Genomic DNA, 22,422 nt, shown 5'->3' on the forward strand with positions numbered 1-22,422 from the left:
CCAGTTTCAGAACCCTTACCTTTGCATGTGACATATTCACCCATAAACATATTTCTACTCTAAAAGCGGTAATTAAGGACATAAATTCTAAGGTTTGTGTCACCAAGTTGATTTCTTAGAGACCTGACTGAATAATGTTTAATTTTGTACAATCGTGCACCATATTGTGGAGGAAAGTTAGATTATCGTATAATAGAAGAGGAAGAGGGACCTCAGGTGTTTCAAAAAGCATGCTGTAACACAAAAAATTACCAAATGTCTGTTAGACGCTCCTTGGAAAAATATCAGCAGGAGATTTACTCGCAAGTCTCACTTTATCAAAAGAAAAGTATTCGGACTAAACGTATAAAATGGTTGTCCAAATGGTTGTAGCTTCTTTGTCATTGTAGGTCCTTTTTGATTGTAAGATAAAAGATTGGATGATTTATGTACCCACCTGCGTCGAAGTGAGAGGACAAGCGCTAAGAATAAACTTGGTCTGAAAAATATCATTAAAAATGTGAAATTATGAGCTGAAAATTCAATTTAGGTATTCCAAAAAAAGTTTTGAACCTACAGAGTTTGAACATCCGGGGAACTTTAGAATCTCTAGAAAAATAGCTAAAAGCAGATAAATAGTTGGATAGATTTATCAACAATTAACTCAACAATAAATTTAAACTACAAAAACAAATGAGTCATCATATGACTCCCGCAAGGCTCTATGGCTAGGAATGTAGGGCTGTAATGCCTACATTCCTACATTCTGAAATCTGTAATTTTTTCTCAGATTTAGGTTTGACTCTTCAAGCCTTTCAGTTTTCATTAAAGCACACTTTAAGCTATTTCTGTCTCTGAGTAGCGCTTAAAACAGTTAAACTTTGATGAAAAGCTGAAATTCGTCCCCTCATTTCTAGTATAACCCTATCCTGAGTATGGTGTAACATGAAAAAACTATCTGATTCCGATTAAAAAATTATCCGATATCCGATTTTCAAATTAAACTAGATATCAAAGCTTCCAACGAAGAGAAACATATCTTATAAATAAGGAAAAGTGACACTGCCCCAGCCCCCCTCTTTGCGCCGAAGTAACATTATGTTGCATGGTATTGTACCAAAATAAAATGGGCCAGAGCAGTAATAGATCATTCTGGAAAACACTAAAAACAATATAGAGCACACATAATTAAAACAAAATTTGCAGAAGATACAATGATAAATTATTCAAGCCTTTTCTCTTTTCAGCTGATCTTTGATTTAGAGACTTTCTGCATTCCTTTGAAGTCTTCGGAGTACTCCATTAGCCGAGGATACCGTGGGTATTAAATCGGGTACAGTTTTTGAGTCTAAATCTACTACCAATTAGAGCTTAGTAGTATAGGGGGTTTAAAGATATCTCTCCAGGAACAGCGCATTATCTAGCTCTATAAAGTTTTCCTTCAGACACATTACATTTTCATTGTTTGCTTTCGTTCAATTCACATTTTGTCTTTTTATCCTCTTTTAGTTTGGTTTTTCACCTTTTTCAACACAAAGATTAGAATACTAACAAAGGGATAAGAACAATGAATGTCAATATATTAAAGACCCATCTTGCAATACAATATAAAGAATAGGTTAAGATGATACTGAATACGGAGTGATCAGGATTGAGATATATACAAAAATACACTGAAATCTATATTAAATTAGTGCTCGTTATTGCATCCAAGAGTCATATCTGTCATTTCAAACTTGTAAAATTATTGCCAAAAATAGTTTATCAATTTGAATTATTAAATTGAATTACCTCAGAAGTGTGAAAATATCAGATACTATCTTCAGACGTAACAGTGACAAAACTACAAATTTTGGTTAACATTCACTTAATGAATCTTTTGTGATTGTGTTAGTAGAGTTAACAATATTTAAATTTGGAGCTGAACATCTATCTAGTTCTTTCATTCTATGTGTTAAAGGCCATGTAGCCTTTGCCCAGTAATTTCTAGCAAATGTATCAAACTTTCCTTCAGAACTATTATCTTGAGGCTCTTCCATTTCATTTAATCTAACTTTTTTCTTTTCAACCGAATTTTTGGATTTTTTTCTTTTCTGACGCGAAACTAAGAACAATATCAAAACAATAAGAATAATGAAAGTTAAAATATTAAAGACCAAAACGGGAATCAGGATTGCTGTAATCGAAGATAAATCACTGTCCTTATGAAATTGTGTGGTTGTTGCGACTGTTGTCGTCGAGTGATTAGGTGAAGTATAATCTGATGTGGAATAAACGGATGTTTCTGTCGGCGTTGTAACCTTTGTAGTTGTTTTTGACGTTGTCGATGAGATAAGTGAGCTGCTCGTCGTTTTTGTGGTCTCTGTGGTTGTTGCAGTTGTTGTTTCTGAGGTGGGTTGACCTGTGGAAAAATTCATGTTAAGTTTATTGCTGACGCTGCAGCGTCTAAAGACCTAAATTTTGGTACAAAGTTTAAACGCCAGCCATTCTTTTTTATCAGACTCTATATCAGTCAAGCTTATTAATTGATAAATTATATTCTAAGACGAATTCTATAAACGAATCATAAAAATATTTTCTTAGTGTAGGAGTCTATTGACGCGTGTTTTGGAAAAATTATTTTGTAATTTAGGATTCATTATATCTATATATGGGATCGTCAGTGTTTTTCGTCGATTTTAAAATGGTACTGAGTAATGTATATGTGATAAATAAAGATAAGCCAATTCTTAGCCATGAGATATTCGGCTCGTAAAGGAACATTCTTGATGTCTTTGCGGGTGTTCCTTCTTTTTGCTAAAGTACTAGACTTGTATAATCCTACAAATATAGGGAAGTATCAGCAGTATTTTTTTCGAGATAATTACATAAAGATAAATTGAATAAGTTTAAAAGCAATGTTTTTTGTTTGTTTAAGATTCAATTTCGCTTTATAATTTCTTAAAAATTAATTTTGTTAGTATTTGCTCTTTGTATTTTGATCTCATACTTAATGTTCAAGACGTTTTTGTCAGTCTGCAAGGTATAGATGTGTTATTTCAATGTTAAAAACTTGTTTTTGGAAATTGGGAATGTCGTTAATTAATATACGTGTCTTTTACTATTTTCCCCGGGGTCCAGCCAGTTGACCACTGTAAGTTAAAAAAAAACTAGTAAAAATACTACGTATCTGCAACAATAGGCTATATGCTACTCTGGTGTTCGAAGGGCATGTTTTTTCATCAGGTTAAAAGGGTTTTTCTTTTTTGACTCATACATGAGGACAAACTTCTTTAGTAATCTAAATTTAAGATTCAATTTAAAAAAGGGGAAAAAAGTGCAAATTACAGAAGGATTTTGGTAGGCACAACACTTGACGAGAAAATCCATTAGATAAACAAAGTAAACCATAGTTTATTATATAAAGCCACGTTGTTTTATTTTACAAATAAATACCCATAATCGTGATTGTAGTATTAGGTGGGCTATTGGAACAAATTAGTAATTTGAACCCTTTAAAGAAAAACAGTAATGGTCTTAAAAAAGGGACTAGCATTTCGCAGAAAATTTGCTTTTGTCAGCCTTCTAAGGTACAACTCAGTAGACATCGTAGTCTAAGAAAGAAGGGGACAGTCTTTTTGGCGTCTTTTCAAGGTTCTCTGAAGAGTAAGATGCATTCAAAGTTTCTTTAAAAATCGTACTTAATCTACATTTATATTAATTGGCAATAACTGATTGGATTTTCATAACACTTGAGGGCATAGGGAGACCTGCCGTAATAAAATTACTTCTTTCTTATAAAATAACCTATAGGAATTGATATCTTCTGAATGATGACTTACTATAGGAGATTTTTTCCATATATTGTCAGTAGTATTTTTTTTTCAAAACTACTTCATAAGATGTTTTATACGTTGCCTCCGTGTTTATTACAAATGGATATGATAGTAAATGCTGAAAAAGTAACTCATGTAGCTTATACGGAGACTTTGCAACTCAAGTTTAGGACTTTAACCTGTAATGGACATTTTAGTTAATCATGTGTATGAGCATTTTCAATCTCCACTTGTCACTGCGATAAGTCTGGAAAATGGGAAAGCACCTATCGTGGTTTGATTGTAAAGAACTCAGCACGAGATTTTAGTTTATTTGCAAGAACCTGTTATCGATGTGGGTTAACATTATACCAGGAGCCTAGGAATCCAACTCACGTTTCAATTGTTTGAACAACAAGAGAGTATTGCTTCTTAATCATCAGTAGGGACCTAGGTATCAATCTTGAAGACATTTTTTCGCGGTTTTGAATTGCGGTCACATTTATGTGACATTTTTTGTGGTTTTGTACTGCAAATATATTTTACACCTGTCTATAGAATGTGATATATTTCTCACGGGAGACGTTTCGTATCACTGTTTCCAATTAGTTCAAATGATTTCGCTAACTACATACCATTTCACCAATTATTTGTTCTAAGATTTATTTTAAGTTAATTTCTAATACGTAATTTTAATAACAAATCTCTTTGGGGCCTTCTATACAGCGGCGTAATTTCGTCAAAATCATGGGGAGGGGTGGTAAAGTTGAAGGAAATTCTCCAAAATCAAGTTAAAAGTACAGTAAAAACTAAATAAAAGCCGTTTGATACCATAAAGGTATTATTTAGTACTACAAAAGTGCTAGAAAGGTACTTTGTAGTACTATTAAGGTAAATATGCACTAAAAAAAACTAATCTATTTCTTTTGATGCTTGGATTACGTAGGTATATCTTAGTTTTTACAATATTTAAGAAGAATAATTTTGGAAGATTTTTCCACTGGAGGGGTAAACTGAGGTCTGGGGGGTGGGCAGCAAACAGAGGTCTGAAATGGGCAGCTATCCCCTGCTCCATAACAAATTACACCCCTTCTTCCATATAAGACTTTTCTTTTTGTGACATAGGTTTGTCCTTTTAACATATTATTTAACGTTTCAGCTTGTCTAGATAGAAGTCTATCTTGATACACAAATAACTTGATAACTAAACAGCTCTTACGGAGGCTGCGCCCTTTCGAGCTATTTTATGTGCCAGCATGGACTTTTTAATTTCTTTTATCTTAATATAATTATAATTTATGTGAATGGGATTGGGATATTAGCAGGTTGTGTTTATTCAATTAAAAATATAGGAGTATTAGAAAAAATAAGTCTTAATTTAAATACTTACCGTTTCGTCAATTATTTCTTCTAAGATTCGTATTAAACTAATTTCTAATGCTTTGTTTTAATATCAAATCTCTTCGCGGCCTTATATATAAGACTTTTCTTTTGTGACATAGGTTTGTCGCTGTAACCTGTTATTTGAAGTTTCAACTTGTTTAAATAGGGGTATATATTGATACCTATTGAGTTTGATACCTATACAGCACCTACGAAGGCTGAGCCGTTTCAAACTATTTTATGTGCCAGCAAGAACTTTCATATTTCTTTTACGCTTACTTAATTATAATTTATATGAATAGGAGTGGGATTTTAGCAGGTTGTGTTTATGCTATTGGAAAATTTAGAGCTCCAAGAAAAATAAGTTTTAGTTTAATTTACATACCATTTGACCAATTTTTGTTCTGAGCTTTTTATTAAATTACTTTTTGATGCGTAACTTTAATACCAAATCTCTTCAGTGCCTTCTATATGAGAATTTTCTTTTGTGACATAGGTTTTTTCCCTTCAACATATTATTTAAAGTTTCAGCTTATGTAAATATGGTGTTTCTTGATACTTAAATAGCTTGATACCTAAACAGCTCCTACAGAGGCTGCGCCCTTTTGAACTATTTTATTTGCCAACATGGACTTTCATATTTCTGTTATCCTTATTTAATTATTATATATCTGAAAGAGAGTGGTATATTAGCAGGTAGTGTTTATGCAATTGTAAAACTTAGGGGTCCTAGAAAAAATAAGTTTTAGTTTCGGGAAAGTCTCATGGCCCTGCCGGGTCTTGCCTTCAGTTCTAAAATTTAGGGACTCAGGTGTTAGAATATGGGAATATTAGAATTTGGATGGACCAAACAAGTTTTGTTGGGTCCGAAAGCTCTAAATAAAATTTCTAGAGACTCAAGGAATTCAAAAGGAGTATTAAATTGGCAGGGGCTAAACAAAGCTCAGAACATCTAAAAGAACTTGGAAGGGAAAAAGAGAGTCAGAAAGGACTAAATGAAGCGGGAAGAAATGAAAGGAAGCTGGTGAAAATTATGACCCCATTTGAAATAGACAAGGGAACCACAAAAAACCTAGCCCACATAAGTCAAATCATGAAAGGGCATAACTGAATGTTGTAAACCATAGTTTTCAATCAAGAACCCTATGAAATACGTAAGGGAAACACAGACAAGCCTAGTACAGACAAGTTAAACCATGAAAAAGCATAACAAGGTAAACCATAAGTTTTAAACAAGACCCCCTTCGAAACAGACAACGGAAACACAAACAAACCTAGCAGAAACAAGTAACACGATGAAGCAGAATAACTAAGGATTGTAAACCATAATTTTCAAACAAGATCCCTTTGAAATAGACATGGGAAACCCAAAACCTAGTAAGATAAGTTAAACAATGGAACAGCATTCTTAAATTTTGAAAACCCTGAGTTTCAAACAATACACCTTCGAAAGAGACAAGGAGAAAAAAAAATCTAGCTCAGAAAATTCATTAAGCTTCAAACAACCCCCCCCCCCCCCTTGAAATAGACAAGGGAACCACAAAAAAACGCAGCAAACACAATTCAAATCATGAAACAGCATAACTAAAAGTTGTAAACTATAATTTTCAAACAAGAACCCTAAGAAATAGACACGGGAAACACAAACAAACCTAGCCCAGTGAAGTCAAACCGTGAAACAGCATAACTAAATGTGGCAAACCATAACATGGCAAAACATAAGCTTCAAGCAAGATCACTTAAACTAGACAAGGGAAACAAAAACAAACCCTGTACAGACAAGTCAACCAAGATTAACGCATGAAGCCAAAAAGTAAGCCTATAACTAAACATGGCAAACCATAATTTTCAAACAAGACCCCTTCGAAATAGACAAGGGAAATATGGAGAACTATAAGTTGCGAATGGCACCCCTTCAAAATATACTAGGGAATCACAAACAAACCTAGCACAGACAGGACAAACCACGAAACAGCCTAACTAAACATGGTAAACCATAAGTTTTGAGCAATTTTCTTTGAAACAGACTAAGAAACACAAACAAACCAAGCACTGACAAGGCAACCTAGCGTAAGCCAAGAAACAAAACGCCATAACTAATCGTGGCAAACCATAAGTTTCAAACAAGACCTCAAGAGAAACACAAACATAATTAGCAAACACAAGTCAACTTAGCACAGACAGCTCAGACCATGAAACGAAAATTTTCCACAAGTAAATTGTGGAAAATATAAGTTTCAAAGAAGGCGCCTTTAATTTAGACAAGGGAAACACCAACAAACCTGGCACGGATGCCAAACAATAACTTTCATTTATCACTCAGAAATCATTAAAACTCATTATTCGGAAACTGAACCTTTTGCCTCAACACAGAAAAATCGATAAAAGGAAAAACCATGAAACGAAACAAATTAGCAAAATAGGCCAAACAATAATTTTCAAATTTCTAATTTATACACCCATCTGAGACTTAACACTGGAGAAAAGGCTTGTACCAGCAAAATCTGTACTAAATAATTTTCACAGAAATTTAAATTATGCAAACAATTAAGGCGTCATGCTGAAACAATTTCGAATAAGAAAAATAATCTAGTATAAACCCCCAGGAAAACACTTTTTTAGTTTGATTCGACTTTAGTGAACATATATTACCTTTTTTGTGTACTATAACATTGTTTGATATACCTCGGTTAACTGCTCATTTAAAGTGCGAGAAAGACTTTCAAGGAAGCATGTGACCAAACACTTGAACAGAAACTTGAAAAAAGAGAGAAACTCATGAAGAGAATTTTCAAACAAGAAAAAACTTTAACAGAAACTTAGAAAACAAGAAAAAATGTTTAACTGAATTTTCAAACAAGAAAAAAAATAACAGAAAGTTGTATAAAAAGAAAAAAAATTGATAAATTTTCTAACAAGAATAGATAAATTTAAAAGAAACTCATATTCTAAATTTCAAGTGAATCTGGACACTTTCATATGGAAAGTAGGTGAAAATGTATTTTTTTGCTATTTAGTCCAAGGACTACCCCTTGGAATATTTTATAAACTTGAGGACTACCTCTGAAAGTTCCATTTCATTTCTGTTTAATCCGTAAAACAAAATTCACATTTTCTGATGATGCAAGCTTCATTAAAACTGAATACCTCCATCCCCGGCACAAAATGCGAGAAGTTAAATGGTTTTTATAAGATATCCGAGAAAATAGATGTCAGCTTTTGGTTTTCTGCCATTAGTTCTGATCTCTGGTACAAGTTCTACAAGTTGTGGCAACACCACCAATCAATTCTAAACAAACAGGCCACACAGGCTAGAAAAGGTTATAATGGACAAGATAGTATTATCCCTTAAGGAGCCTATCGCCCTAGTTCAGGGGTCTCCAAACTATGGCCCGCGGGCTATATCTGGCCCGCCACATAATTTCATCCGACACCACCAAACAAATCCCCGTGTGGTGGCCTTGAAAAAAAAATTATCGTACGACTGGCATCGCAGAATTATTCAAAGCTGGGGCTGTTGACTGGTGGCACTCAGGCGGCTCAGCCTGAGTCAGTTTCCCTCTCTCGATTGTGTGAATCACAGATACTAGTACTGGTAGGTATGTGTTGTGCATTACAACCAATCAGTTGTTTATAACTGTATATTTTAGGGATGGGGGGCGAGTGGGGCTTCGTTGTATTCTGTGCGGTTATATGAGATAGAGCGTGGGGGTGAGTGAACTGAGGTGTTGATAGGGTTTGATCGCTGATGACGTGTTGCGAGCAGTGTTATCATCGGCTGCGTGGTGTGTGGTTAGGGTGCTTTCGCACTACGATTATATCCGAGCAGAATGGAGCTCCGTGGTGCGGTTGGGCATCCACATGTAAGCAGAGTGGCGGCCTTCACAACGAACCATTCGCTATGGAGGATTTCGTGTGCTTTTTAACACCACATACAAGCTGTTTTTCCTGTAGAAATTATTTTATTTATTTTACCCTTATGTTTTCAGATATGGATAATACAAAGAAAAATGTATGGATAATACAAAGTGTCGTCAGTTCAATGACCAATGGAAAATAAAGTATTTTTTCGTGAAAGCAAATGATAAAGCTTTATGCCTCATATGTAGAGACAGTGTTGCTGTTCTGAAGGAATACAATATTCGTCGGTACTATGAATCTAAACAGGGCTCAAGTTATTCTCACATCGCAGGAGCAGAACGCACTAAAAAGTTTGAATCATTTCAGCACAGTCTGCATTCTCAACAAGCTGTTTTCAATAAGAAATAATCTGAAAATGAAACTTCAACTAGAGCCAGTTACAAAGTTGCCTATGTGTTGGCGAAAAAAGGAAAACCTTTCACTGATGGTAGTATCATAAAAGAGTGCATGGTGGAAGTAGCAGGAGAGGTATGTCCAGAAAAAGTAAACCTCTTCAAAATGATAAGTCTTGGGTCAAATACTGTTACTCGTAGAATCGAAGATTTAGGAGGCCACATAATTCGGCAAATAAAGGAAAAAACAAAACGCTTTTGCTGGTATTCTCTTGCTTTCGATGAATCAACTGATGTTGTGACACCTCTCAGCTCTTTGTATTCATTGCGTTATTGATAGTGAATTTAATGTTACCCTAAGAATTAGCATCAGCTCACAGCATGCACGGCACAACAACTGGAAAAGACATTTTCAATGAAGTAAGTAAAACTATAACAGAATATAACCTGAAATGGAAACAAGTGCAGTGTGTGACAATTGATGAAGGAAAGAATATGTATGGGACAAAACAGGGTTTGGTTGGGCAAATTATAACTGCTTACGAGGTTGGAGGATTCTCAAAACCCATTTTTCTGCATTGCATTATCCATCAACAAGCTTTGTGCCTAAATTATGTTGATATGTCTTGTGTCATGACACCTGTTATTTCTGTGATTAATTTCATTAGATCTCATGCACTCAACCATCGCCAGTTCCGTGATTTCTTGAAAGAAATTGATTAGGAGTTTGTTGACTTGCCTTATTATACAGCAGTTAGATGGCTTAGTTGTGGAAAGGTTTTGCTGCATTTTTTTTAGCTCAGATCACAAATTGATTTATTTCTCACAGAGAAAAATAAACCTCAGCCATTATTATCACACTGTGAATGGATTTGGAAATTGACATTTTTTACAGATATAACAGGTCATGTGAATTACTTGAATCTGAAATTTCATGGCAAAACAAATTTCATCACTGACTACTTTGTTCAAGTCATGGCATTCAGAGCAAAATTTGCGCTACTTGAAGGCCTGGTGAAAGTTAAGAATTTTGTTCATTTTCCATGTTGTGAAAAATTTCATGCAGAAATTAAAGTTGAATTTCCTTCTTCATTTGCAAATGAAATAATTTCAGATTTGAAAAAGCAGTTTCAGGAGCGAGTTGCTGACCTTGATGCCAAAGAAAATAAAATCAGGCTCTTTTATAATCCATTTGACTGCAATGCTGAAAATCTTCCAACTCTATTTCAAATGGAAATTATTGATCTCCAGGCAGATGACAAACTGAAAGATAAGTAAGTATAGAGAAGGAAATCTGACTGAGTTTTATAAATGTCTGCAGCCTGATCAGTTTCCAAATTTGATAGTTTGCTTGTAGTTTTATGTCCATTTTTGGTAAAACATACTTGTGTGAACAAACATTTTCCAAAATGAAGTATGTGAAATCTAACTATCGAGCAAATTTGTCTGATGATCATTTGAAGTCTATTCTTACAATTGGCTCATCTAATCTGGAACCTGATTTTAATTAAATTGTAAAGTCAAAACGACAGCATTATTCGTCACACTAATTTTGTTGCATAAAACTGAAGGCAGGAGTCTATTTAGTTTTCCCTGATTTTTTCCAACAAGATATGTTTTAATTTTTTATGTTTATACTCTAATTTTTGAAGAAATTAAATTACTGCCTCATGGCATCCGTCCTTTATCCTGAATGAAGTGAGAGACGAGCTATGTAAACCTCTGGCAATACTTTTCCAAATCTCATTCGAGCAATGCAAGTTTCCTACTTTCCGGAAGCTATCCTATGTAACATCTATTTTCAAAGGAAAAGGGAAACGGAGTGACCCCGAGAATTATCGCCCGATCAGCCTTACTTCACCTTTCCTGAAAATCATGAAAATGGTCATAGTGGAAAAGTTAAACTCGCCCCTCAAATTGAACAACCTGATCTCAGATCATCAGCATGGCTTCCGTAAAAATCGTTCTACTGTTTCCCAACTAGTAGTGATACACGACTACATCCAGTCTGCCCTGGACCATGGGATTCCAATAGATATTATCCTAATCGATCTGCTTAAGGCCTTCGACCGAATATCCTTGCGAAAACTCATCTACTGCCTAGAAGTCTATGGAATCAAAGGGACTGCTAAAAAATTGACTCTCAGCATACTTGAATGATAGAAAAAAAGCAGGCAAGGTTGCACACATTATCCACATGGACAGATGCAACCAGTGGCGTCCCACAAGGTAGTGTTCTCGGCCCAGTCTTGTTCGTCATGTACATAGACATTTGCATAAATGCCATTTCCCAAACCGGCTTCGGCCTGTTTGCAGACGATACGAAGATCCTAGGAGAAGCTAGTGCATCTTCACAAATCCCTGACAGAGAAGCTCGAAAAATGGCAACTTTCACCAAATGTAGCAAAATGCTCTGTCGTCCATCTTGGCCGCCAAAATAAGAAGTACTCATGTAAAATGAAAGGTATCGACCTGCCAAAATCTGCCAGTGAAAAGGACCTAGGTGTAATTCTGAGCTAGGACCTCAAACTAGAAAAGCATATCGGCCTGGTTGTGCGTAAAGCATCAATTCTCTCTGGCTACTCACTCACTCCCTACGATACCTTGACATTCACTCAAAGATCTTAGCATACACAAGCTACGTCAGGCCACAGCTTGAATACACCACTGTCATCTGGTCACCATATCTCAAAACGGATATTGACAGAGTAGAAAGAGTCCAGAAACGCTTTGTAAAAGGACTTCAAGGATTCAGAAACCTTCCGTATGACGAAGCTCTAAGAAGGCTCACTCTCCATAAACTTGAGACAAGAAGAACGGTCTAAGACTTAAAAACCCTCTTCAAGATAGTTTATGAGAATTTTGGGAATGTAAAAGACAAGCTTGTTCAAGTAACTCCCCAAAGCAACACAAGATCGCACAGACTGCAATTGGAGCCTGTGAAGATGAAGATTGCAAGATCTAATTCTTACCATTATTCGTTCATACCCAGGGTCATCAGGATCTGGAACAAACTACCATTCCCAGTCGAAACGATTAAATCACTGGAAGCCTTCTCCAATAGCGTAAACATAAACATACCATATCTCGAGACTTTCAACGTAGGACGACTTTAAATGGCAATCGTGCCGCAGTCGATCCGCTCTTCACCCTGCCATAACATTTTTCTTTTAATAAGGTATCAGTTATGTGGAGATTTTGTATTGAGAGGTGAGGAATAAAATTATTTATTTACTGGCACTGATTTGTTTTGTTTTTTTCTCTCAGTTTTTATCCCTTCGGCCCGCATAAATATGGGAAATATATAACATGGCCCTTACATTGAAAAGTTTGGAGACCCCTGCCTTAGTTGAAAAACAAATGGTGATGTTATGCGTTAGTTTTGTAACATATCGCGACCAGAATACAAGAGTGTCTTTTCTTTGATCTGTCTAGTGTACTTTTTACCCTATTTTGTGACCAAGGTGGCAAAAACTATACGATCACAACTGGTGTAATTTGGAAGAGTGGAATCCTGTTTTTAGTTTTGGTATTCATCGAAAGGGAGGGTTTGAAGGGACTAAATTACATAGGATTGTAGAATTATACATACATAAAAATTAAAGAATTATACATAAAATTATACATAAAATTATAGAATTATATTTTTTAATAAAAGCCTGCACGTATTGTTTTGATATTGCAAAATTTATTCGGATTGCAAGAAATATGTACTTATACTTGAAAAATGTTAAACACAGACACACACACACACAAATGGAACATTACATAATTAACAAAAATAAAGAATTCCATCCTGGTGGATCCACTCATTTAAATTATAAAACCAATTTAAAGATACTGGTGGAAACCATTGATCTTGAGTATCTCAAAATCCATTACATTTCTGAACGTTAGAAACGCAATCGCAAGCATCATAATGTAGCAACCTTAAAAAGAAGTAACATTAGCAAAAAGTTAATGTCTAAATAGAGTAGGCTGTAGTTACAAACAGAAACCTGAAGGGGCTGGGTACGTAAGGCCTCAAAACATACATTTATAGGTGTAAATTCCTTATGTTTAATACGAATAGGAATACTTGAACTGCCTGGCCATAAAAAGGTTATCCTTGAGGAAGGTTCGATACAGTGGCAGCGATTCACAAAAATTTAAGGCGGAGGAAAAGCGGTAAGGATATTTTTCAAGTTTTATTTAATGAAGAAAAAAACAAAACAACAGAACAACATTGAGCAAATATACTTAAAACGGGGGGTAGCGGTGACTTCACTGTTAAGAAAATTCGTCGACTAAACTATCCAAATTCAGTTTCTTTACCTCCACTTTTCCAAAGGTCACGTTACTGAGTCTGTCATTTCACATCGTCGATCGCGGATAATCCTTCACATGCCATAATGCCGAGAGGAATTGTTCATTGCTGGCACTGGTCACAGGCAAAGAAGTAACAAGCCTTATCAGTTTTAGAACTGCAGAATAGGCTATTGGGAGGTCGGATAAAATTTAGATGGCTCGCAAAAAATCAATTTTTTAAACATTACTTTTTGAAAGATGCAGTTTTGCAAGAGAAAGCTGGGATTCTACGGTATAGTCACCGACATCAGGCCCACTTTCGAGAATTCGAGAAAATCGGAACTTGAGGGGGGTCAAAAGCAGATAAAGCGTCGAGCAGAGGCATATTTTGCATCGGACGTCGGTCCATCTCACTCATAAAACAATCTATAACCTCGAAGTACAGAAGTTTACCGGAGTCTGATTGAACTGGCTGACCAACTGTTGTTTACCACTTTTTGAGGTTGAAGGAAAGTTTCTGAGACGAATAGAGATGTCTTAACTTCTTTTGCTTCGATCACGGTTTTAGATTGTGGGGATTTCGATTCCTGGACATCGAATTTTTCCTTGTTGTTCAAGTCAAGGGATAATATATTTTCTCTATAGGGTTTTCAAACTAGGTGGTTCTAATGGCACACTTTGTGTTTCGATCCGACACTCTTTTAGGGAGTCTTAGGAGTAATATTCTGTTTAATAGCTTTGAAAAAATAAAGGACAGGGGTGACAAATAAAAACAACCAGTTAACCAGTCTCGCTACTTTAACATAGCGCACAGCTAAAATAAAATAGAAAATAGCTATGAGAGGTAGGTACCTTTCAAAGTCTAGGGGAAGGGACAGTAGTCACCCAAATTCGTACACTTGTTTCCATCCTATAAAAGCTTGACTGTGGAATCGTACCTGTCTGACCTCCTATTATTTTGGTGAATAAATCTGGACTAAGAAATGAATATGCATACTGAATCAAAGGTGATGGTTCTTTAATATCGAAACATTGCGAAAAAAATGTAAGTTAACCTCATATTCAATAAAAAAAAATTCAAGCAAAGTAAAGAAAGTAGGACTGAGTTATCTGTCCCGTAATGCATGACGCCCCAACCTTGAGTGTTTTCAGCAGAGATAATTGATGGGTAATGGAGTCTCTGCAAGTAATTGAATGGTGTTCGACGTTGATCTAACGTAAAATACGCCGTTAGCGTCCAAAAAACCAATGCACTACCAAATTTTGATACAATGATCATAAATTTTTATTAATTTTAATAAGGATCGATAACCTTTCTTTAAGGGAGCTTGAGAATGATTTTTCGGGGGAAGGGGCAGGGGAGGGGTGTAGTTTTTTGGTCACTTAAGAAGTGGTCTTTTTGGCACTAGAGCTCGAATTAGCGCGAATGAGCTTTGAAGTAAGCCCTCTCAAGATATTCCAGGACCACTGGGTTGACAGAATCACCCCTGGAAAAAAAAGGAAAAAAACATCCGTATCTTTTTTTGGCAAAAAGAAAAATACAAAAATTCCACATTTTTGCAGATAGGAGCTTGAAACCTCTACAGTAGAGTTTTCTGATACGCTGAATTTGTGGGCGTAATATTCATTAAGATTTTATGACTGTTAAGGGGGGATTCTCCCTTTTTCCGAAAATCAGGTAAACTTTCTCAGGTTCATAGTCGTTAATAGGCAAGACTAAAATTAATGAAACTTATATGTTTGAAATCAACATAATAAGCCTATTCATATGATGTAACAGTTGGTATCAAAGTTCGGTTTTTTATAGTTTCGGTTGTTACTGAGCCGGGTCGCTCCTTACTTACAGTTCATTACCACGAATTGTTTGAAAACTGTAAACTGAGGAGTATATCTGAAAAGGATGTGTTTTTTGCTTATAAGTTGTAAGTCAAAGTTTTCCACTTATATAAAGACAAAGTTGCGAATGTTGAAACCGATCGATTTCTATTCACAAAGGACTCTACCAATTTGAATTTTCCCCTCCTTCCTCCTCAAATCTATGGCCTGTTCGTTCTGGATATGAGTAAAAAGATCAATAGGAATTTTGAAAACAAAATTTTCTTTTCTGCCGTAATCTAGATTTTTGCACTGTTAGTTTGTATTTAAGTAATAAACAGTTCGTGGTAACAAACTGTAAGTAAGGAGACACTCGGCTCAATAGCTACCAAAACTCTAAAACAGGATTTTAATATCAACATTTGGGTGAAAGAGTCAACATTTTGTGCTGATTTCAAATATGTAACATTCATCAAGATTAGTGTTACCCATCAAAAATTACGAGCCTGAGAGAATTTGCCGGATTTTTGAAACAGGGAAGAAAAAACATCTGAAATTAGATGAATCTTAATGAAAATCAAATCATCAGCTTCAGCGTACAAGAAAACCCTACTGTAGAAGTTTCAAGCTCATGTGTGCAAAAATGTGAATGTTTTTCTATTTTTGCCAGAAGACAGATCACGAATGCATTTGATCGAATGTATGTGAAAAGATCGGAGGGCAACTGGGCCCCCCACAATGAATATTTTCCCCCAAAATTATCTTGTCAAACTTTGAAATAGGGTTTTTTTTCAGTATAGTTGAAAGATCAAATGATTATGTCTTTAGGTGTAAAATGACCCCCCCCCCCCCTCCACAGTCAGCGGGGATAGGCCTATAAGTTATAAAATTATTCCATTGGATTTTGGGGGGAGGTGTTGTGCTTGCGGTGGATTTCTCTAGGGAGAACCTTCCTTGGGGAGAGAAATTTCTGGGGGTGAATAATCCAGAGAAAATCTTACATTGGAGGGATTTGACAGAATTACTATACAAAATTCTTTATAATTATCTTACATTCCCTTTCCCAAATTCTTCATGTGTAGATGTCCGATTATCCAGTTATCATGTGTAGATTATCCTGGGGCTTTTTTCGGAGTGTTTTAATTTCCGGGATATCAAAGAAATCTGTCTCAATTCTTTAAAAACGATTCTTGAAACACAAGGGTTACATTGGAGGGATTTGACAGAATTACTACACAAAATTTTTTTTAATTGGCTTATATTCTCTTTGCCAAATTCTTCATGTGTAGATGTCTGATTATCCAGCTATCATGTGTAGATTATCCTGGGGCTTTTTTCTGAGTGTTTTAATTTCCGGGATATCTAAGAAATCTGTCTCAATTCTTTAAGAACGATTGTTGAAACACAAGGGTCGTTTAATTAGAACCACAAGATACCTTTTTAAAGGTACTAAAAAACTTTAGCGGAAAGAGCGAGGTATTGAGGAGTGGACAGCCCCCTATCAAATACGTAATGATTTCTGTTCGTTTTAAATTTTAATGTTACTCCCTGCTCTCAGTTGAAAAACTTTTTATTTAGTTTTACAAAAAGGCAGCTTACCTGTTATTTCAGTCGATGAACTTGTTGTTCCGGAAGGTCCTATTTCTGTTGTTTGTTCTATTGTCGTACTTTGAGTATTGGACGTCCTTTGTGTTATAGACTCATCAGTTGTCGTTGTTGGTGTCATTTCATCTTTTGTTGCCATTGACGATGACGATGTGCTTTGTGTTGAAGAGAGAGTTGTAGCTTCATCAGTTGTATTTGTTGATGTCATTTCATCTTTTGTTGCCATTGACGTAGACTCATCAGTAATATTCATTGTAGTCGTTTTCGTTGATGTCTGCTCTGTGGCTAATGTACCTTCAGTGTAAATTATAGCCTCAAATCGTGCGAGATAAATACCGGCTTTGTTGTTTGAACTATCCACATAATCTGCTGACAAGCACAACTAAAAATTTAATACGTGAATTTATTTTATAACCTAGTTATTGTCGTAAGGACATTTTAATAGTCAAGGGAAAAAAAGAGTTGAATATCAACCCGTCACGAAATCTACAAAAAAAGCACCAGTACAACTTTCTACCGTGCTAATTACTTTGGATTAGCAGTCATTAATGTAACTTAAAAGAGAAACTTATTAGGACAGTCATTTCTATTTTTTCAAGGGAGGGGGGAGTATTTAAGTTCTCTTTGTATCTAATTTCATAATATAATTTAGGTTCTATTCAATTTAAGTTGAATGTCTTTTGTAAGCTAATTTATAATCGGTTGAAATTTAAAATTCTAGTTTTTATTTTAATGAAGTTATAGTTTCTTGTAGCGTTTAAATTTTTAGTTCACTTAATATTGATTGTGTTAAACGAATAATTTCATTGACATGTCTTATTAGCAATTGTACTAAATTTTTATTGATAACGCAACATAGTGTTTATGAACATAGGACTTGTTGTCCAGCAAGTAACGAAATCTAGCCCATAATAACTAAAATTTAAAATTGCTTTTAAAAAAAATTGTCAAGTGAGGAAGAATTACCATTTGAACTATTTTCAATTAAGGTTTTACTTCCCCGAACTCTTCAAGGTGTGAATGGATTGCTCACTGATTTTGACGTTACAGACTTGTACATCATTAAAGGCGGATTTTTTTGCCGAAATACCCTGGAAACGGAAATGAGCTATCAAAATGGGAAACTTAATGCTCCAGGGCTGTTTGTAGTAGTCAGCAGTTAGCTAGTGGCGCCAGCCCCTTTCCAGTGTCTTTTTCCTAAAACCTTTCCTATAGCCCTAAAGACATCTAGTTAGAATTCTAAGATTGGTATTTTGTATCAATGCCGTCGAAAAGCTTAATAAACATGACTGATGAACAAATTATTTTAAGCGGATATACCGCCGGTCTTAGGATATATTGTAGAGAATGCATCAATGCTCAGAGGGCAGCAACCTAACGTGTTAGTGTTATTCCTTTTTCTGTGTACATGGCTACTGGTTTTTGAATAGACATGTATCTGTATCTGCTATTTTTTTTTCATAATAATAAATGGCTTAAGAGATTCAGTCAAAACTTTAAGAGGATGCTGAGTGGGGAATTGAGATAAAGTGGATTTTAAATTTCACATTTAATATTACTACTACCATTACTACTTAAAACCCACTGCAGTTTCAAACCATCTGAATCTCGAACAACTGCGTAAGTTCTTCATCCGTCATATCTTACTAATTCAATTGTGGTAAACTATCAAGAACAGATTTGTTCGGATAAAAATACAGGGCTAAAACATCATCTATCAAAAAAAAAAATGAAACAGTAAGTTGGTTTGAAAAATATGGAATACTATTTGAATAGGTTTTCATTTCAGAGGCTTCACTGGCGTTTCGGTGCATTTTTATATTATATTTAGTGTGTGCACAAAAAAGGACCATTTATCCATTTTTAAAATAGCCATAGAGTCCTGGAGAGGGGGTAGCTTCTTTTATATACTTAATAATTTATATTCGTTTTAAATTTTGATGGTGCTTCTTTCAGTGGAAAAAAGGTCTGATCGTTTTTAAATAATACCAGAAAATACAGCTCCCCTCGATGAAAAATTCCTTCCCCTAAAGAAAATTCCCGCGTGGAAAGTTCTTTGCACGTAAAATACCCCCTCCCCTCCTCCTCCATTGGGAAAATTACCACCAGACAATTTCATTATAGCTGAAAATTCCAACCAGGAAATTTCTCGCGGATTGAGTTGGGTATATTTTTTTCATAGCGCACTTTCAAATGAAAAACAGTCTAATTTCTGAATGTTTTTAAAATCATACCAGTAATCCCCTTCTCCGTGGAAAAGCTTAGCAGCAAAAAGTCCGATAAAGGATATTTTCAAGCAATTTTTATTCCTTTATTTGGGGGAGGGGATCAAAAAAAGAAACTTTGAAAAATACATATAAAAATTCGAAATCGATATCTACTCCCTTATTGTTTCTGGGAATATTTCTAGTCAATGCTGTTATTATGAAATTAAAAAGCAACATTAAACCACAAAATGAGCAGAATTTATTCTGCATAGGGGGGGGACTGCCCCTTCCTCATCCATATCTCCAACTAAGGGTCCCATAAACTTTGGAGTTTGCTCATTAGATCAGAAATTGAGAGTTCTAGGGTTAAACACCAGTCATCCTTTGAATATGTTACTAAAATTAGCAGACAAACTGAAATATAATGAGGGGGAATCAAATTTTGATAGATAACTTAAATCGAACATAAATTAAGTTTGTAGGAAGGGAGTTTTCTACCCCATCAAAGTTCTAATTTTTACTCTAGAGTGTTATCTTTTCTCTCTAATACTTCAGTAATGAATGGTCAAACCCAAAATTAATGTGATAAAAAGTGCATAAGTTCGGTTCTCCATGCATTGATAACTGGGCGAATTGCTTATATACATTTTCTTTTGAAAGTTTAATTTTCAAAATCAAGGTTTTGAATGTAATCAGGGAATAAAATATTCAATACCAGCTGGCTGTGCTAAATATTTTCAGCAGAGTACTATTAAGACTTTGTTGTTAAGAGCTTTGGTTTTAGAGATGCTGTATTTCTCAAATTACTTTAAGTTTGTTTTGTGGTTTAGTGCTGCATTTTACTTTTTTTCGACAAAGCCTTTTTTTGAATAGTTGTTGGACAAAATATACTCTAAATTGTTGTTGTGATTTCAACTACAAATTTTGCAAAAACCACTTGACTTGGGCAAAAAATACCTCACCGTGACATACTTTACTCTTAGACCTTAGTATGTATTCAATCATTTTATAGATAGCCTAGCCCAAAATTCATAAAAAACCTTAAACTAGCCTTTGCATTCTAAAATTAATCTATAACTTAAAAAAAATATTTTCTCTGCCAAACTCAACCAAAAAAGAAACAATATTTAATGCAATTATTTTGTTTAATTGTTGGATGGAAACAATGGTTTTTAAGTGTGTTGGTTGGTCGAATAAATTTTTGTTTGGAAGGGTTGTGCGACCTGGAGTAGGGCAAATGCAGATTTTTCTTCTCCTTCTTTTTTTTATTTCTTTTCTCTTTTTCTATTTTCTAAATTTAATTTCTATTTTTAAGAGGTTACTCCAAGCAAGCGAGAGCTTACGAAGGGCTAATTGTTTTATTGTGTTGTTGTTGTTTTTTTAGTATTTTCTTAATGTATTTTGTTGTGTATTTTCTTTAATAAGCCCGCTATCAATCATAAAAAAGAAGAAAAAAAGGAAAAAGAAGAGGACTACCAAAGGATTGGAAGTTTGCAACTGAAGGTTAGAAATGATTAATTGTAAGTCCAGAATCAATTTTCTCCATAGAATTCTATCTCAATCTTCAAAATTAATAATTTATTTCAGAAATACTGTTAAGATAGAACTAGGATTCTTTTCCTGTAACCTCAGAAAATATAGATTGTTTATCTGAGACTAAAATTTAAAATCTGCACTGTGACAAAATCTCCTATTAAGACTAAATTAGTTTTACGTAAGTTTGCACCAGACAATATTTTCCTTTAATAAAAGCAAAACTTACAGATAACGTAGAAGTGATGCCATTTTGCGATGTTGTCCTAATACTTTCATTTTGCCATTCTATTTTTGCATTAAAATAATATAGATTTTCCCTCTCTCCAGTCACTGTGTCATAAACCTCCAAGCCGAGTCTGTCATCATATGCTCCGAAGCTGCCTTGTATATAAAACACTAAATTCAACGATAATTCAACAGATCCACTAAATGTTTGTTGAGTACACAAGTACCGAGAAACATTGTTGGGTATTGTATCGAGAAATTTTAAACCCTGCGATTTTCCTTCAAGTCCTTCTGGAAATCCGTCATCTGTAAGATACCAGTCACCATTGTCATCCCAGTTATTTTTGGATTCATCAATGTTTTCAAAGGTATCGCATATCGTGAGTTCATCGGACAGAACTGATGCTATGAGAAAAGAGTGTAAAATGATTTGCAGCATTTTGAACTAGAAAAACAAACTAATAGCGGACATCTGATTTTTATATTTTTAGTGAATGCAGTCCTTTCTTATCAATTGTTGATTAGATTGATTCATTTTAAAAAATTTCCAAGTCTCTTTAGGAATATTCCATGACATTGTCATCCATTAATTACAAACTGCGATTCCGTTGTCACATAGGAAAAGATAACAAGCAACGAAACCTTTTGAAAACATGTCATAGCCTATCTAAGATGGTGCAACTATTGGTGATAAACATATTCCTTCTGTATTATCATAGCATTTATTTTTTCAGTCGGTTGGACAAAGAAAATTTCTTATTGAATAGAAGTTGCTGTATAATGAACGCCATCTTGACTATACCGGCTCTAACAGTATGGCATTTCAAACAACAGTCTATTGGAGTCTTTGGTCCATTAGTCAGAATAATACCCTTTTTTGTGTTATATAACTTATTTTATCTTCAATGTTTAAATTTTGGACCGGTCTATTACCACGTAATATCCTGAAAGAATCCGCTAATTAATTCAAGCCAAAAAGTGTAGAAGGCTATGATTCATACATCTGCAAAGAATGCTGGGTAAATTGAATTTCGACTCTGCCATTCAATCAGAGGTCCAGAGCATAGCGCACAAAGGTGTGGGTTAAAGTGTCTTTATTAATTGCAAGGCCCAGTGGCTACGGGGCATCTGTTTCAAAACAACAGCTGGAAATTAGTCTTATCTGCAACTGGTTTGCGACCAGTTTACAACCAAAATGAAACTGGCTCCGCCCAAGGACGTTAGTGGCTGTGGATCAGTTGTGTTTATATGTTTGAGCGGTGCAGTGTGGTTAACTATGTTAAGTTCTGACGAAAAATACTTAATTGATTACTATGAGCATCGCAGATTTCGTAGGGT

General features: G+C 35.0%; 1 protein-coding gene across 2 annotated transcripts; it reads right to left on the minus strand.

Moving 5' to 3' along the window:
• Positions 1-1,538: 1,538 nt before the first annotated feature.
• On the minus strand, positions 1,539-21,659 carry LOC136024792 (uncharacterized). Of its 2 annotated transcripts, none has more exons than XM_065700255.1 (3): positions 21,086-21,659; positions 17,111-17,498; positions 1,539-2,380 (listed from the first exon to the last, which is right to left on the minus strand). In XM_065700255.1, exons 1-3 carry the CDS (start codon positions 21,521-21,523, stop codon positions 1,836-1,838), a joined length of 1,371 nt encoding a protein of 456 aa, XP_065556327.1. In that variant the 5' UTR covers positions 21,524-21,659; the 3' UTR covers positions 1,539-1,835. The 2 variants fall into 2 exon arrangements, with proteins under 2 accessions (XP_065556327.1, XP_065556328.1); XM_065700256.1 differs by lacking the exon at positions 1,539-2,380 and adding an exon at positions 13,107-13,338.
• Positions 21,660-22,422: the final 763 nt, after the last annotated feature.

This window comes from Artemia franciscana, chromosome 3, assembly GCF_032884065.1.
Source record: "Artemia franciscana chromosome 3, ASM3288406v1, whole genome shotgun sequence".
NCBI classification, from domain to species: domain Eukaryota; kingdom Metazoa; phylum Arthropoda; class Branchiopoda; order Anostraca; family Artemiidae; genus Artemia; species Artemia franciscana.

Coding starts and splice junctions, on each gene's coding strand:
- LOC136024792 (XM_065700255.1), bottom strand. CDS start 21,523: ATGCTGCAAATCATTTTACACTCTTTTCTCATAGCATCAGTTCTGTCC. Junction 17,499..21,085: donor GCATCACTTCTACGTTATCT/GTAAGTTTTGCT, acceptor TTAAATTTTTAG/TTGTGCTTGTCAGCAGATTA. Junction 2,381..17,110: donor TTCATCGACTGAAATAACAG/GTAAGCTGCCTT, acceptor ATTTTTCCACAG/GTCAACCCACCTCAGAAACA.